Here is a 16,805-nt window from a genome sequence, read left to right on the forward strand (position 1 = left end):
TGGATTAACAAATGGGAGATATTCTTATTGGAAATTCTTCATACACGCACTCACTTATCTTAACAACGAATGTGAAACCGCAAATTATACAACAAATTTCCCTGGTTAGAAAGGACAGGGAAGAAGACCAACAGTAACCAAATGAGTTCTTAATCCATCTAGATTTTTCAGACATTGCACCCTTCTTTTATGTTTTTCAATGTTCTTCAGGCTCAGAATATATAGACAACGCTGTTGTGAATCCTTGGCTTCTGGATATGTGAAACACACTCACATATCCACAATAAGTTGACGTTCTCATTTTCCCTGAAACTCATATAAGAAAAGAGCACCGTATAGTTGAACTGTAAAACTCATTAGACATGAGTTCAAAAAACAACTATAACAACATTATCACTGACGGACACCAAATGTTTGGCGGCGTCTGCGACAACTTTATCAGAGATAAAAAGAGTTAACAAAGAACCTACTATCCAACCTTCAAGGTTCTAGGTTTTGTAGATCCATGAATTATTTTTAGCTAATTTTGAACATGGAAACTGAGTTCAAATTTTACACTTACAGAAAAGCTTAGTATTTGTGGTAGAATAGATTGTACGTAAGGCATCTCAACATTGTTGGTGTGGCCTCAGAATGATTCCGGTATTGGCCATCTCTCTTTGCAAAAAAAATTATTAGGTAACCATGTTCAGTTTGAAAGGCATTATAACTAATGCTCCATCACAGCTTGTATTTCAAACCGAATGGGATAAAATAAAATAAAAGTCAGATATTCACCTTTTTTACATGACGAAACACGCCACATCCTCCGTAGACATCAGAGTTCTTATTTAAAATATTGCAGATGTACCTGATAATTTGTACATAGAGAGGATAACAGAGTCAAATACGATCGAAGATACACTTTTGCCAATATCAAAAGGAAGAAATCTCTCAGAAGCATCTTGATCCTCAGTTTTTAAGCTCCATATAACAGCGTGCTCATAGATGCCCCTGGTAAGTTTTGAAATTCTCAATTTTGTACAGGTCAATAATTCTTAAAAAGAGAAATCTACCATATTGTTTGATCCAAATCATCTATGCTACAGAACAAACAAATGCAGCAATTTAACAATTCAAGTAGACCTAGTATACTGCAAGAGAGGTGAAGAAGATGAGTTGAAGGTGAGAAATATTCACATCTATTTATACAGTACACACACCGCCTCGCAGATCTAACAACGCATTCAAGCCATCATAATGGCCGTCTGAATGAATGAGATTAATCACAAATACATTAATCTGACAGTTTCAGATAGCATGGGGAAAGTCAATCGTCACCGCGCGGCCATCGAAGAAGAGAGTCGATAGCCATCTCCTCGAGCCTTTAGGATTAGGGTGTCTTTTGAATTTCTCTTTACCTGAGGCCCATAATCGTTAACAAACATGTAACAAAGCCCATCTTGCCGCAACTTAAGTGATGCTGTGCGTTTTGCTCTACGTGACACGTGTCGCGCTCTCAACTTCCAACTTTCTGACATGGACGATGACGTGTCACAACCAGGAGTGAGCAAACCGTTCTTTATATATAAAGATAATATATACACACTTTATTAATTTTGGCACACGGTAACGTTGGTCCACGTCGATCATCTTATATAATTAACTTTCCCATTCTTCGCTAATCCAATTAATAATTTCAAGAGGCTAAACTTGGATTAATCAGTTAATTAACATATCATCTCCGTTAGATGTGGTTTTCAATTCAAACACCATTAATCTATTCCTTTTGTTTCTTAGAAAATGTCACTATGACATATTTCACGAAACTTAAAAAAAAAACAATATAATAGACTACTATATCATTATTTATTATATGATTAATTAAATAAAAATTTTTTTAAAAAATATTAGTTATTCGAAATGATAAAACATAGATTTAATGCACAAAGTTACATCAAAAATATAGAATAATATGTTTTCTGAAACAAAAAAAAAATGACACATTATCAAACAGAAGAAGGACCATTTATACCAAATAAGAAGGCATGTGGGTTTTGATTAATGAACTAGTAAAACAGACCATCGACAACGAGTACTAGATTAATTAACGACAGTTATACCTAGCTAATTAGATTGATCGCAAATCCAACGGCCATCACATCATTCAAATCCAAGATGTCCCCAATTGGTACAATATCTTCATCATGAAAAACCAAAACCGCACATCGTTTCTACTAACCGATAGGTACTCTCTCCCGAATTTCGTTACGTTCTCTTATCGCACCTATCCGTTTTCTTGTTCAACGTAATTCACATACGTCTATAGAACGATGTTAACCTAAGATCAAAAGAATTCAAACACAACATATAACTTTTCCTTTTTAATAAAGAACGTAACACTTACGTTTCTATAATAAATATTCACATCAATAAATTCTCCTCGGAATCTTGAAAATATTATATAATTTACACAAATTAAAAATATTTTTTGGCAGTCTAGCGAATGTATTCAATTAACACAATAAAATTAGAGTTTCTACTAACGAATTTAAATTTCACTTTTAGTTTATAGCTTCTAGAAGACTTAATCTCTATAAAGCGGCAACACTCTTCTCTCTCACATCATCAATTACTTCTCAACCCTGAACTGAATCACAATATCATATTTCTCTTCAACCTTGAAATCTATACGACAATGGAGCTGATCCCTGATCTTCCGGAGCCCGTAGCCCGCGAGTGTCTCCTACGCTCCTCCTACCAGCAGTTTCCTCTGATCGCCTCTGTTTCCAAACTCTGGCGGCGAGAGATCAGTCTCCCTGATTTTCTCCGACACCGTAAAGCTTCAGGACATAGCCAGGAGCTTGTTGTCTTGTCCCAGGCTAGGATCAAACCGGTTTCAGAACTCGGTTCGGGAAAAACCATCCCCACTCCCGTGTACCGGATCTCTGTTCTTGAACCAGGGTCCGGTTTATGGACCGAGCTGCCTCCGGTTCCCGGTAAATCCAACGGCTTGCCTCTGTTCTGTAGATTAGCTTCTGTCGGGACTGATCTTGTCGTGATCGGCGGGCTTGACCCGGCCACGTGGCGGACGTCGGATTCCGTCTTGATCTTCAGTTTCTTGACTTCCACGTGGCGTAACGGGACGAGCATGCCGGGTGGACCACGCTCCTTCTTCGCCTGCGCTTCTGATTCTGAACGGAACGTGTTCGTCGCCGGTGGACACGACGAAGACAAGAACGCGCTGACGTCAGCTCTCGTGTACGACGTGGCAGAAGACAGATGGGCTTTACTGCCAGACATGGGCCGTGAGCGAGACGAATGCAAGGCTATTTTCCACGCTGGCAAAGTTCACGTTATAGGTGGTTACACCACGGTGGAGCAAGGGCAGTTTAGTAAAACCGCCGAGTCACTCGACGTCGCGACACGGCGGTGGGGAGCAGAGACTAAAGATTTTCTCGCTCCGGGGATGACTACTTGGCCTCCGGTTTGTGCAGCCGGCGGAAACGGGGTGCTCTACGCTTGCTGCCGTCGTGATCTGATGGTGATGAATGGTGACACGTGGCAGAAAGTTGGGGATTTACCTGCTGACGTGTGTAATGTATCATACGTGGCGGTAAGGAGGTCCGGGAAGCTGGTCGTGATCGGTTCGGCTCGGTACGGTGAACCAAGCGTAGTGTACATTTGGGATGCGAGTGATTCTCGATGGGAGAAACTGGAAACGTGTGAAAAATATGAAGGTCACGTTCAAGCTGGTTGTTTCTTGGAGATATAACAAGAGGATGCAAGATTGGTCGGTTGGTTTCTTTCAGTTCATGGTGTGACTGTACAAATATTCTATAGATATCCAAAAAGGTTCATAAGCTTGAGTGTTAATTTGTTGTTGATTCATTTTATATTTTTGTGCTTCGTTTTGTTAATAACACAGACGAGTGTCCAATTTTCAAATCCAACAAAAAATGAGACATAACACAGAGTAACACGACAACGTTGAATCGTTGATACTTTTGTCCTTTGAAGCTTCATCTTTTGTGGATCAAAAGAATAAAGTTGGGCATTTGGGCTTATTTGGGCCACATTAAGTTATTATGCAAGTTTATAAATCTACCGTTAATCATTGTTGTGTGATGTTACCGAAATTAGCGGTAGATGAATTATATCCTACTACGACCTTTTTCAATGCAGATCGAGAAAAGACTGATAGAGTGATAGCTACACTCCGAAGGTACAGAAGCCACACAAGCGTAAGATGGACATAAAACCTTCTCACTATCATGTGACCTTTCAGACAATAACGCTGAAGCTCACTCGCCTGTGTTCAAACTTTTTCCGAATGATCTTTTTGTTAATGAGTCTGCTGTACTTACTGAAGCATGTATCCACTGTACTAGGTATAAAGCACACAAAAGCACAAGAGCAAAGACAAACACGAAAGAAAATAAACTTGATTGTTGAATATCACAAGGTAGCTCTGATAAAGAAAGTGTAGGGCTAGACAAACGCGAAAGAAAAGGAAAGACTGGTAGCTCTGGTGTAGATGATTTAGAGAATTTTTAAGAGCAAGCCAACATATGAAATCTCGTGTAGAGAGTTATGGCATCCAATGTCTCCGTTGATGAATATCACACTTGTACTTAGGCCATTTTTAAGGCCGATGGCAGTTACAATTGTACTTTTCTGGATATCGTATACGATAGAACAACATATTTAATATTTTTATAATTATAAATAGTTTTATATAGAGAACTGATTATCAAAAAATCATGGGTTCAAACTTCAAACACACACAAAAGTGGACCTAATAATAATATCTAAAAGAGGTTGGACTCTTCGTCTTTATCTTTAAGTTTAGCTTTTTATGATTAGATGGCTGTGTATGTCTGCTAAACAAGGGACTATATATGTTAAATGGTCCCAAACACCACTCGTTTTTACAATTTCTAGACTTCAAACTGATAAATTAGTAAGAGTCTGTCTGGGACGACCGATCTCCAAACTTGGTTGTTTACTTGTTTATGTGTTGTGTTGTACTGTATTTTCATGAACCAGAAGAATTTATAATATCTAAGAGAATGTCACCAAAGCCCAACCATTTGGGTTGAAGCCTAAAAGTAGTCAGATAGAGGCCCACATAAAACGGTATCTAAGTGAAAGTGTAAAACAAAACAATTAAAATGGTTGGCGGGCATTTCTGCAAAATGCTAACGAATCTCGAATATTCCAAATATTATCTGTCACTTCCCTTTCTTTGATAAACAACGAAACAAAAGAAAAGAGGGACACAGATTGGAGAGGTTACGTCAGAAAACAAGCTGTTACTGATCCAATTCTTAATAGACAACTGTGTTTAAGCGTTACTTTAATTTTTTTAATGAACCCAAATCAGAGTTATTTGTTAAATAATTGTGATTCTGTCAAGACGAGTGAGAAAACAAGTTACCGGGACTTGTGTCGGTGAGACTGAATCAGAGGAAGTGTTTAAAGAGAGTTATGGAACGTTGGATCAGAGGGACCCATACACCCCCCCACCAATCCAAGAGTCGCGATCTATTTGAGGTGGTCATGGACCCCAACTTACCCGCAGGAATATTATGGGGACCGCTCCTTAACTCTTGCAAGGTCACTTGGTTTGGTGTACAATCCCTCCCTTCCCTCTTCTGTATAAGGCGATAACATACAAATTATTATTTTAATACATGATTTCCCCAAGATTTGCTATCTCCCATTACGAATTAAACAATTTTTTTTTTTTAAATCTAGATATTATACTTTAGATACCAATAAGTATCTGACACGATTCAATGGATAAAAGAATAAATTAAAGGACCACAGGTTCTTAAAAATATAATTCACGGCAATAAATAAAAACAATTCAACACTTTACCTCTAAAGTCTAAACAAATGACCCATCCGGCATCCGTCATCCGTCACTCATTTTAATGGAATAACTAGATTTTGACCCGTGCATCCGCACGGATAACTTTTTAATTTTTTTTAAAAAAAATTAAGATCGATCATGTTATTTTAACTATGTTTACATGTTAGTAAATTGCTTTTAGATATTTAGGCAAACAAAATGATATGCATTGTTTCATTAGTTGGATCGGTTTGTTAGAATGGTTCAGCCGTGACTCTTTTGTTTTGTCAGGTACATATATAAAAAAGATATGGTCTATATTAATATCTCGTGAAAATCTATAGTTGAAAACAATTTTAATCTTCAAATTAGTTTAAATGTAGTCACCTTATTTTAAGGAATCTCAATAACTGATTTTTTATCTTACAATTTAAATATAGTAAAAGAAAATCAAACGTGTCATAAATTTTAATACTAACTATAAAAAAAATTGCAGTAAACATTTTTGTTTGTATAAGAGTGTGTAACACTATACAACATTTCAGAAACGGTTCGTTTTTATTGTATTTTATTGTCATACACAAAACATGATACTAACTTATAAGTTATATATTTATTGTGACCAAACAAAGGTTTTGATGTTATTGTTTTTTTTTTTTTTGTAAACTTGTTGATGTTATTGTTCGTATAAGTTTGTTTATACTCTCTCAGCGCACAGGTTTCATTCGATCATGAAATAAATGTTAGATATAGCCATATAGGTATAAACCAACCAATCGTGAAGGTTTGTATAATTTTAGATACATATCTATAAACCAATTGGTTTATTATTATTGTTAAGGATTGTGTATATGTACACGTGAAGTTTTTTTGGTAAGCGAATAATCCAATTATTTTGTTATAAATGTATTAATTGATTTATAGTTAATTAATATTTATTATTTCTGTGGCATGAGATTGTAATTTTTTAGGAAAAGTTAGGGGTATTTCCTATTTGTACTTCACTTTTAATAGATTAGATAAAATACATTTCTATGGAAAAGCACTTCATCTGTATCAATTTCTTTTAATAAGATAGGCTGATGGAGTTTTCCACGATTTATAATAAGATAGACTGATGATACGCATCACCATTCCATGGTATTGTCAATGTAAACATAGAGATGTCACCTAAATTTGGTGAGCTCTGTTAGCCTTGATTTGAAAACATTATAATTACGACAGTGACGATGATCTCTAATCATATCATAAAAAGTTATGTTACCGTGTAAAATCATCTACTTCTTTTTTATTCAACTATTGTTACTTTAATTAGTTGGGATTGGTTTGAATTCAACGACATCTTACAAGTCACAACTAAAACTATCTTTAATAGTTCACCATATTTTTCATTATAAAATAGAATAATTATTTAATAGAATTGTGATACATGCAAACAACCGATCAAAGAGATCTACGGCGTCTTAGCTGATATCAACCGTTTTTCTCTTTTGTTTATTTCTATTTCTTTTGTGTTTATCCCTTGTTCTGAAAACGGGGAAGCTGATGAGCTAGCCAAAAACTCTTTCAGATCTTTTCTTTCTGTAAGCAGAACTTTCACATGCTGAACTTGGGTTTAAAAGCCCACTTTTATTCTTTAATATATGCATTTTCGATAAAAAAAAATAGAATTATGATATACTCCAATAATATTCTATTTTAGGGTAAAAAATATAATAATAAACAAAAAAAAAACAATTTACAATATAAACTCATTTTTACACTATTATAAAATGAAAAATAGAGTGTTGTTGGAGTATTTTAACTTTAAACTCTATTTTAGATTAAGAAAATAGAGTAAGACTAGAGATGCTCTAAATATATATACCATGTGTGATTATGTAATCTACCAGTAATGGAAACTAATAAATCATGATTGATAGGCCGTAATGTCAGCCACATAACTATGCAAGATTTTATTACGTGGTAAATTTCTATATTATTAGCAACCTGCAAGAGGGAGGAAGATAAAGCATGAGTGGTCACTACTACTCACTCATACCAGAAAAAATATCTAATGCTGAGTTGCTAACAATAATCTACAGAATCAATTTTTTAATTAAGATATTTTAAAAATGGATTTATCCGATTGGAGGGTTGCACACCATTCAATACACGTAAATACAAAAAAAAATACACGTAAATACGTCATAGACGCTCGAAAAGGCATCGGCTGTATCCTCTCACAGCACTTCTTGTTTTTCCTCAAGAGGAACTATCAGCATACGGTAGGATGGACCGTATCTTTCTATACGTCTCCCTTCTGTGAAGATAAGATAAACTCTTTTGTAAAGGTTTTGGAATCTAACCTAATCGAACCAATGCCAAAATAATTTAATAAGATACGTTGAATCAGGTCGGCAAAGTACTGTTTCATGTGTGCGTGCAAAAAGTTCTGCAGAATCGATTCTCATAAGACAGATACGAGTTTTTATTCCATTTTAAAATTGAACGAAAGATGCCTCCTATATATTTTGATGTTTAATTGACATCTAGATATTAATCGACACGAACATAGTTTATCTTATACATAAACTAGATTTTTCAACCGCACATCCATGCGGGTAGATTTTCATTTTATAAATATATAATAGATACCATCGCAAAACTTTAAAAGATATTTACATTTTAATGTTATATATTGTGTAAATCTATAATGTTATTAGTTATGTTTCTTATTCGATATTATTAATGTATAATGATTTGTTTTATATATTTTACTTTATTATTAATTGTTATTATATATTAATATATTTTCGAATTTGGTAAAATAAATTCATAGTATGAAATAAAAAATTGAAAATCTCCTTCATTTTTTTCTAATTTTTACAGACTGAATACAAGACATTTTAAAAATTTATTTAGTTATACTATAAAACTGATATTTTCTTAGCATAATTTATATTTATATGTTATTTATTTTAGTATATTGTGGAATTTTATAAGTAAATATATTATAATAATACTATATTATTAATTATGAAATCAATTTCTTCATTAATTTAAAAATATTTTAAAATTTTATTAAGATTTTGTTAAGTTTTTTCAACATATTTTGTTATAAGTAAAAATAAAATTTTAATTTACAGTTAAAATTTATTTATTAATATCTATATAATTTATAAGATTTTAAAGAAATGTTATATATTAAATAGATTAACTTAAATAGTCAAATAGATGTAATTGATGAAATAGACCTAGTATGAATTTTATGGTATTTCTTTCAATAAAGAAGATATAGAATATATTTATAAAATTTGAAAAATAGAATAAACTTTATTATATTTTGTTTTATAATAAAATTTTATTTAAATTAATGTATAATAGTATATATTATTAATTACGAAATTAATCAATGGTATTAATTTAAATAATATATTTTAAATTTTTAAAAAGATTTTGTTAGATTTTTTTTCAACATTTTGTTATATCTAAAAATAAAATATAAATTTACAGTTAAAACTGATTTGTTATTAATATCTTTATATATTGTATAGATTAATATTAAATAAATGTAATTAATGAAATGAATCTAATAAGACTAGTATAACTTTTTTACAGTAGATAAAAATGATATTTCTCTTTTAATAGAGAAGATAAACATATCCCCGAAAGGATACTTGTATTGCTTCCGATTAAACACACTGTGTGTTACAAAAAAAATTAGTAATTTATTTCCATTTTATCCTAATTATAAAATAGTTTAATCATATCCATATCTAATAATATGTACACTGAATCCCGTAAAAAGATAATTACGATGAGAATCAGTTAGTCCAAATACAGCCGCTAAGGTAAAAACATCATTAGTTTCTATATATATACTCGAATTAACATGGATAAGGTTTGACTAAATATTAATTAGTTCCTCATGTCAAAGTTAATTAGTTTCTTACCATAAGAATAATCTTTCACCTTTGTTAAAAAAAAAAAGAATAATCTTTCACCTACCTAATTAATTTCAGTCAGTGTAAAAAAAGAAAGAAAACTAAATCCTCTTGCTAAAAAAAAAGAAAGAAAACTAAATCCTCTAGTTAACGATCGGACGGATGTTAGCGCGTCGATGCACACGTACTCATTGTCTTAAGCCCTAAAATCAACGGCGAAGATTGACCGAAGACTGTACTTCGCTTTCGTGTCTGATAACTGACCTGAACCAAGATCTAGATTCCGACAATACAGAGCGTAAAATCCACGCGCCTTCTTATCAGAAAAAAATATTTTTAAAAAATCTCTAGAGGTGTAGCGTAAAGAACGGTGTAACTAACCGTACCGGATTCCAACTTTCATTGTAGAAGAGGGAGAGGAGAGGAGAGAGGAGAGTCAGTGTTATAAAACGACACGATATCCTCACCTAGTTACGCCTCATTTCCTCTCACTCCATCTCTCTCTCTCTCTGTGTTGTGTTTTGTGTGTTGTCTCGCGCGAGATGGTGGCGTTAGCTTTTCTCCCGGAGCTCTGGACGGAGATCCTAATCCCTGTCTGTGCGGTGGTCGGCATCGTTTTCTCTCTCTTCCAATGGTTCATCGTCTCTCGAGTTAGAGTCAGCGCTGACCAAGGCGCATCGTCGTCTTCCGGTGGTGCCAACAATGGTAAGAACGGCTACGGAGATTACCTCATCGAGGAAGAGGAAGGCGTTAACGACCAGAGCGTCGTCGCCAAGTGCGCTGAGATTCAGACCGCTATATCCGAAGGTAAGATCTTCTCTAACACGGTTCAGATCTCACGTTGACGCTCTTAGATCTAGGCTATGTTTCATTCTGTTATGATTGTTGTTTGTTTTAGAACATGAAAACTACTAAGTTAGTATCTGGTCTTGTCTGAAAAGTAAATATTTGTTGAGATCTGATTTGGTGTGTGTTTGGTAACAGGTGCAACTTCGTTCCTGTTCACTGAGTACAGATACGTCGGTGTCTTCATGGTCATCTTCGCCGCGATCATCTTCGTTTTCCTCGGCTCCGTCGAAGGATTCAGCACAGAGAACAAGCCTTGCACTTACGACGACACCAAGACCTGCAAGCCTGCGTTAGCCACCGCAGCTTTCAGCACCATCGCTTTCATCCTCGGCGCGGTCACCTCTGTTCTCTCTGGCTTCCTAGGGATGAAGATCGCCACGTACGCCAACGCTAGAACCACCTTGGAGGCGAGGAAAGGTGTCGGAAAGGCCTTTATTGTGGCCTTCAGGTCCGGGGCCGTGATGGGGTTCCTTCTTGCTGCGAGTGGTCTCTTGGTGCTTTACATTACTATCAATGTGTTTAAGATCTATTACGGTGAGGATTGGGAAGGTCTCTTTGAGGCTATTACTGGTTACGGTCTTGGTGGTTCTTCCATGGCTCTCTTTGGACGTGTTGGTGGTGGGATCTACACTAAAGCGGCTGATGTCGGTGCTGATCTTGTCGGTAAAATCGAGAGGAACATTCCAGAAGATGATCCAAGAAACCCAGCTGTGAGTACATCTATTATCTTTTACTCTTTTGTTTTTCTTTTATAAAGTTTCTTGACTTGCTTGTGGTACAGGTCATTGCTGATAATGTGGGTGACAATGTTGGTGACATTGCTGGTATGGGATCTGATCTCTTTGGTTCATACGCTGAAGCATCGTGTGCTGCACTTGTTGTTGCTTCCATCTCTTCCTTTGGAATCAACCATGACTTCACTGCAATGTGCTACCCGTTGCTCATCAGTTCGATGGGAATCTTGGTTTGTTTGATCACAACTCTCTTCGCCACCGACTTCTTCGAGATCAAGGCTGTTAAGGAGATTGAGCCTGCGTTGAAGAATCAGCTCATCATCTCAACTGTTATCATGACCGTTGGAATCGCTATTGTTTCATATGTTGGCTTGCCTTCTTCCTTCACCATCTTCAACTTTGGAGCACAAAAGGTCGTCAAGAACTGGTAAGATCCTTTCTTTTGCCAATAGTTGCTTTTGTTTGAACGTTCTATATTAAAGTGTGTTGTCACATTTTTGAATTACAGGCAACTATTCTTATGTGTCTGTGTTGGTCTATGGGCTGGACTCATTATTGGTTTTGTCACTGAGTACTACACTAGCAACGCCTACAGGTTTGTACTTTCATTATATTTTATTGCACTTAGTATGGCACAATTTAATGTTTTTGTTTTGTTGTTGCAGCCCTGTGCAAGACGTTGCAGACTCATGCAGAACTGGTGCAGCCACCAATGTTATATTCGGATTAGCTCTTGGTTACAAATCAGTCATTATACCAATCTTTGCTATTGCTATCAGTATATTCGTTAGCTTCAGCTTCGCTGCTATGTACGGTGTCGCCGTTGCTGCTCTAGGCATGCTCAGCACCATCGCCACTGGTTTGGCGATTGATGCTTACGGTCCCATCAGTGACAATGCCGGTGGTATTGCTGAGATGGCTGGAATGAGCCACCGTATCCGTGAGAGAACCGATGCTCTTGATGCAGCTGGTAACACCACCGCTGCTATTGGAAAGGTACGCAGCATCTTCACATGTTGCCTTTGCTTTTGGTATTGACATGTAGTTCTGGTTGGTGTTTTACAGGGATTTGCTATTGGCTCAGCTGCTCTAGTCTCCTTGGCTTTGTTCGGTGCCTTTGTGAGCCGTGCAGGTGTCCACACCGTAGATGTTTTAACTCCCAAGGTTATCATTGGGCTTCTTGTTGGTGCCATGCTTCCTTACTGGTTCTCAGCCATGACGATGAAGAGTGTGGGAAGTGCAGCGCTTAAGATGGTTGAAGAAGTTCGCAGGCAGTTCAACACCATCCCTGGACTCATGGAAGGTACCGCAAAGCCAGACTACGCCACGTGCGTCAAGATCTCCACCGACGCTTCCATCAAGGAAATGATTCCTCCTGGTTGCCTTGTCATGCTCACACCTCTCATTGTTGGTTTCTTCTTTGGTGTTGAGACCCTCTCTGGTGTTCTCGCTGGCTCCCTCGTTTCCGGTGTTCAGGTATATAATCTTTTCTCAGTTCTCTTGTGAATGAATAACTAAACATATATATATGCTCATACACGTTCTTGTTTGATATAAACAGATTGCTATTTCTGCTTCCAACACTGGTGGTGCCTGGGACAACGCCAAGAAATACATTGAGGTACATAACTGATTTTTATTACCATTTTAAAAGATGAAGTGAAGTTCTTAAGCGTTGCGAGTTGTTATTTTTCAGGCGGGTGTATCAGAGCATGCAAAGAGTCTAGGACCAAAGGGTTCAGAGCCACACAAGGCAGCTGTGATTGGAGACACCATTGGAGACCCATTGAAGGATACTTCAGGACCTTCTTTGAACATTCTGATCAAGCTCATGGCTGTGGAGTCTCTTGTCTTTGCTCCCTTCTTTGCCACTCACGGTGGTATCCTTTTCAAGTATCTCTAAACTCAACCCTGAGTGAAGAAGAAAGACGAGGAGGATGATGATGAAGAAGATATCGGCTATCGATTCAAAACTCTCTTTTTTAGCATTCTTGTTTTCGTTTTGAGTAGGTGGTTAAAGTTAAAACATGTTTTGTTAATGGGGAGCTCATTTAAAGAACCAACCAAATGATGACTCTCTCTTTATATCTTTTTGTGCTGTCTAGAATTTAGAAAACCACCAAGTATTTGAGACTTGTTTTTAGTCTTATTTCTCTCCCTGCTTTGTTTTTCTTATGTTGTTTTGGTCTTCTTTGGGACGTATGGGAAGGGCTTTAAGTGAGTGAAACATATTCCACGATCTGTTAATTCTGGCATACCATCACTACGCAAGCAACAACACAACCTTGGTTTCAAACTGAGATATAAGGGCAGCTGTTACTATGGTCTCTTATGTATAATCAGAATGCTCTTGAACAGTTGGAGAGATTGGACATGGCTTTTGAGTCTATCAAGAAGGATTTGTTTGGGAGGTTGCATCAGGTTTACAGAAAGCAAATGTTTGGTGGTAGGGGGGTCCACTCGGTGAGGATAAAGACAGAGCAGAAGCTACTCAGCAGTGGTGTTGGTTGTTCTTCCCAGTTGGAGAGATTGGACAACGGCTCATCATTATCATCACCATCTTTAAAATAAAAATTGAAGGGTTTGGTGGATTACGTTAGAATCGAAATAAAAAGTTGATAGTGTGAAAATAATAAAAGCGTTTGTGTGTTCATATTCGTCTTCTTAATAATCAAACCAAGCAAGCTCTGAAACCCATCTCTAACTCCTCCCGGTTCAAATTCTTGCCGATGAAAACGATCTTGCTCGTTCTTGTCTCATCTTTTTGCCATAACCGGTCCGGTGATCCTTCAAATATTTCATGAACTCCCTGTCCCGACCATCAAAAACCCACAGACGTCACACAGAATTCTACATCAAAAGTATCCAACAGTCTAAATAATGAGAAAGAGGAGTCACCTGAAACACGAATCTCTCCTCCATGTCTTGGACGGAGAGGATACCTTTCATTCTGTAGATATCCTCACTACGTTGGAACAACAGCGCCCCAAGCCACATGTTAGCCTGATCCATTGTCAAAAACTGAGGTTAGGTGATGCAGGTAATTAAATGGCGCATACAGTGTTACGCACTATTGGGTTATATACCTTCTCGAGGTCTAAGTCTCCTTCGCAAACTAAACTGACTGAAGAAACACCAGGGTCATGCGTATGATCATGAGAATCGTGATGCCCTGCGGATTCAGAAGCAAGCTAATCAGTGCGTGTAGGCTATCAGTATTAGACCATCTCCAATAGTTTACTCTATTTTTTACTCTAAAATAGAGTAACTCTATAATAGAGTTTGAGTTTGCTCCAATGGTATTCTATTTTAGAGTATAAAATAGAGTTATGAACAAAAAAAAAAAAATTACTCTATATTTGGAGTAAACCTATTTTTCACTCTATAATAGAGTGAGAAATAGAGTACCATTAGAGCATTTTTTACTCTAAACTCTATTTTAGAATGAAAAATAGAGTGGGGTTGGAGATGCTCTTAGGCAATACAGCTTTTCTTTGGTAACAATATAAACATACCGTGTTCATGATCATGCTCCTTGTGGTGATCATGGCAGTCATGACCATGGTCATGGTCATGGTGATGATCATCGTGATCTTCCTTCTCTTCTTCATTCACAGAGTTCTCAATTCTGAAAAGACAAAACAATTAGCCACCAGCAATAAACCAAAGTAACAAAACCATCCCCCAGGACTTCCACAACAATTAAACCGTAACAAATGCATAGAGCTACGATCCACTTCGGCAGAAACTTGAAATGACTCGTAATAAGATGACGTAGAAGAAAAAAATCGTACCTTTCAAGATCAAAACCTCCAATTCCAAGAACATAGTCCAAGTCAACCTTCCCATACTTTGTTCGCTTCATGTGAGCCATGCTGTTTATGGTCTGAAAATAACACACCGCATAAACAACGTTAACGCAGAACAAATATAATAAACAGATGTTCAGAGAAAGAAAAAAATTCCAGAAGAAGTAGACTCTACCTTAATCCGCTGCATCAATGTATCTAGTTCTTGCTCACCAACAAGATCAGTCTACAAAAAAAAAAAAATACGAACATTTTTCAGCTTGTATAATATGCCAAGGAAGAACAATACATAGGAGACCATGAAGAAGTTTCTATTACAAGCATCCACTGCACGTTTCAAAATACAATCTTTCTATAGTGATGGTAATCATGAAAATATGGCCGAAAAAAAAAAAAAAGAACCTCGCCATACCTTGTTAACTATGATACGATCAGCGTAAGCAATTTGTTCAACGGCCTCATTGACAAAGCCTTCGGGTTTGACCTCATCTAGATGCAAACGAGCATGTTTAGCATCAACCAGAGTAACAACCCCATCAAGTTTCACATCGTTGAAGATTTCATCCTCAGCATAGAATGTTTGAATAATCGGGGCTGGATTCGCCAATCCTTAAAAGAAGAAAACACATAATCAATATAACCATTACTCACTTGCAGAACCTGTACTTTCAAAGTGACACACAAAAAAACCCCGGACCTGTTGTCTCAATAACTATATGGTCAAACCTTCCTTTCTTCTTGCTGACCAATTCAGAAATCATCCTGACAAGATCGCCCCTGACTGTGCAACAGAGACATCCATTGTTAAGCAGTATTATATCCTCAGCTCCAGCAGTTTTAGCTGCAACTAGCGATCCATCAATGTCGACTTCACCAAACTGTGAAAATTCACCAAAATGTTAGTAGCACGAATTAGAAACCAAAAAAAAAAAGACATATCTATTAAACTCCTCAGGCACAGAGACTAACAACAATACCTCGTTCTCGATCACAGCTATACGCTTCCCATGATCTCCAGTCAATATATGGTTTAGCAATGTCGTCTGCTCAGAAACAAAACTCCCATGAAAACCGATTACAGATTTAGAAAATCAAAAACAAAGAAGTCTCTCACCTTACCGGAGCCGAGGAAGCCAGTGATAATAGTGGCGGGAATCCGATTGTCAGGGGTAAGCTCAGTGGGAACGTCGAAGGGGTCTTCGGTCTCCACAACAGCCAGCGAGGAAGCAGAGGCGGAGGCAGAGACGGAGATGAAGCTCCGACGGCTGTCAGAGTAAACCGTGGAGGAAGAGGAATAGAACGGCGACGTTTTCGTTCTGACGGAGACTGAGGCTCTACTGCGAGTAGCAGAAACGAAACGATTGTTCAACGCACGGGGAGAGGTGAAAGCGAGATAAGTGGTGGATGTGTCGAGTCTAAGCAGCGTCGCCATTGTTGTTAGGGTTTAAGGTATCGCGCCTGAAGGTTATAAGATTAGATATTTTGCTTTGTAAATGCTCTTCCAACACTGGATACGTTTTTTTGTTTTGGTTGGATCCAACGGTCCAGATTGTTTTCCCAAGTTGATAAAAAGTTATTCTTGAGATTAAAGTACAGTAATCAGATAAAAATGTTTAAATTCACAGGAAATTGTAAGTATTTAATCCCTTTC

At 36.9% G+C, this 16,805-nt stretch overlaps 3 protein-coding genes and 1 long non-coding RNA gene across 8 annotated transcripts; 2 read left to right on the plus strand and 2 right to left on the minus strand.

The window, feature by feature from the left end:
• On the minus strand, positions 1–1,422 carry LOC103872355. 5 transcript variants are annotated; one of them, XR_633678.3, is made up of 4 exons: positions 1,180–1,422; positions 778–850; positions 563–657; positions 1–306 (listed from the first exon to the last, which is right to left on the minus strand). It is a non-coding gene; the product is annotated as an uncharacterized LOC103872355 (long non-coding RNA). The 5 variants fall into 5 exon arrangements; XR_633679.3 differs by having other exon boundaries at positions 1–312; XR_004448423.1 differs by having other exon boundaries at positions 778–993.
• A 236-nt stretch (positions 1,423–1,658) lies between these two features.
• Positions 1,659–4,692, plus strand: LOC103872356 (F-box/kelch-repeat protein At1g15670). Its single transcript, XM_009150710.3, has one exon. It carries the CDS (start codon positions 2,678–2,680, stop codon positions 3,752–3,754), a length of 1,077 nt encoding a protein of 358 aa, XP_009148958.1. The 5' UTR covers positions 1,659–2,677; the 3' UTR covers positions 3,755–4,692.
• Positions 4,693–10,203: 5,511 nt separating this feature from the next.
• LOC103872357 (pyrophosphate-energized vacuolar membrane proton pump 1) lies at positions 10,204–13,494 on the plus strand. The gene is made up of 8 exons (XM_009150711.3): positions 10,204–10,569; positions 10,747–11,321; positions 11,393–11,772; positions 11,854–11,940; positions 12,011–12,341; positions 12,411–12,821; positions 12,907–12,966; positions 13,042–13,494. Exons 1-8 carry the CDS (start codon positions 10,305–10,307, stop codon positions 13,246–13,248), a joined length of 2,316 nt encoding a protein of 771 aa, XP_009148959.2. The 5' UTR covers positions 10,204–10,304; the 3' UTR covers positions 13,249–13,494.
• Positions 13,495–13,906: 412 nt separating this feature from the next.
• LOC103872359 (COBW domain-containing protein 1) lies at positions 13,907–16,654 on the minus strand. Its single transcript, XM_009150712.3, has 10 exons — positions 16,269–16,654; positions 16,132–16,197; positions 15,852–16,032; positions 15,567–15,763; positions 15,330–15,380; positions 15,140–15,231; positions 14,861–14,973; positions 14,432–14,517; positions 14,244–14,348; positions 13,907–14,154 (listed from the first exon to the last, which is right to left on the minus strand). Exons 1-10 carry the CDS (start codon positions 16,584–16,586, stop codon positions 14,017–14,019), a joined length of 1,347 nt encoding a protein of 448 aa, XP_009148960.1. The 5' UTR covers positions 16,587–16,654; the 3' UTR covers positions 13,907–14,016.
• Between the last annotated feature and the right edge of the window lie 151 nt (positions 16,655–16,805).

This window comes from Brassica rapa, chromosome A06 (genome assembly GCF_000309985.2).
Source record: "Brassica rapa cultivar Chiifu-401-42 chromosome A06, CAAS_Brap_v3.01, whole genome shotgun sequence".
NCBI classification, from domain to species: Eukaryota; Viridiplantae; Streptophyta; class Magnoliopsida; order Brassicales; family Brassicaceae; genus Brassica; species Brassica rapa.

What these genes read in the sequence shown, in the direction of transcription:
- LOC103872356 (XM_009150710.3), top strand. Translation starts at nt 2,678, where the DNA reads ATGGAGCTGATCCCTGATCTTCCGGAGCCCGTAGCCCGCGAGTGTCTC.
- LOC103872357 (XM_009150711.3), top strand. Translation starts at nt 10,305, where the DNA reads ATGGTGGCGTTAGCTTTTCTCCCGGAGCTCTGGACGGAGATCCTAATC. An exon ending in TCAGACCGCTATATCCGAAG is followed by an intron (nt 10,570 to 10,746) that starts GTAAGATCTTCT and finishes GTTTGGTAACAG; the next exon opens with GTGCAACTTCGTTCCTGTTC. An exon ending in ATGATCCAAGAAACCCAGCT is followed by an intron (nt 11,322 to 11,392) that starts GTGAGTACATCT and finishes CTTGTGGTACAG; the next exon opens with GTCATTGCTGATAATGTGGG.
- LOC103872359 (XM_009150712.3), bottom strand. Translation starts at nt 16,586, where the DNA reads ATGGCGACGCTGCTTAGACTCGACACATCCACCACTTATCTCGCTTTC. An exon ending in TATAGTTATTGAGACAACAG is followed by an intron (nt 15,764 to 15,851) that starts GTCCGGGGTTTT and finishes TCTTCTTTTAAG; the next exon opens with GATTGGCGAATCCAGCCCCG. An exon ending in ATCGTATCATAGTTAACAAG is followed by an intron (nt 15,381 to 15,566) that starts GTATGGCGAGGT and finishes TTTTTTTTGTAG; the next exon opens with ACTGATCTTGTTGGTGAGCA.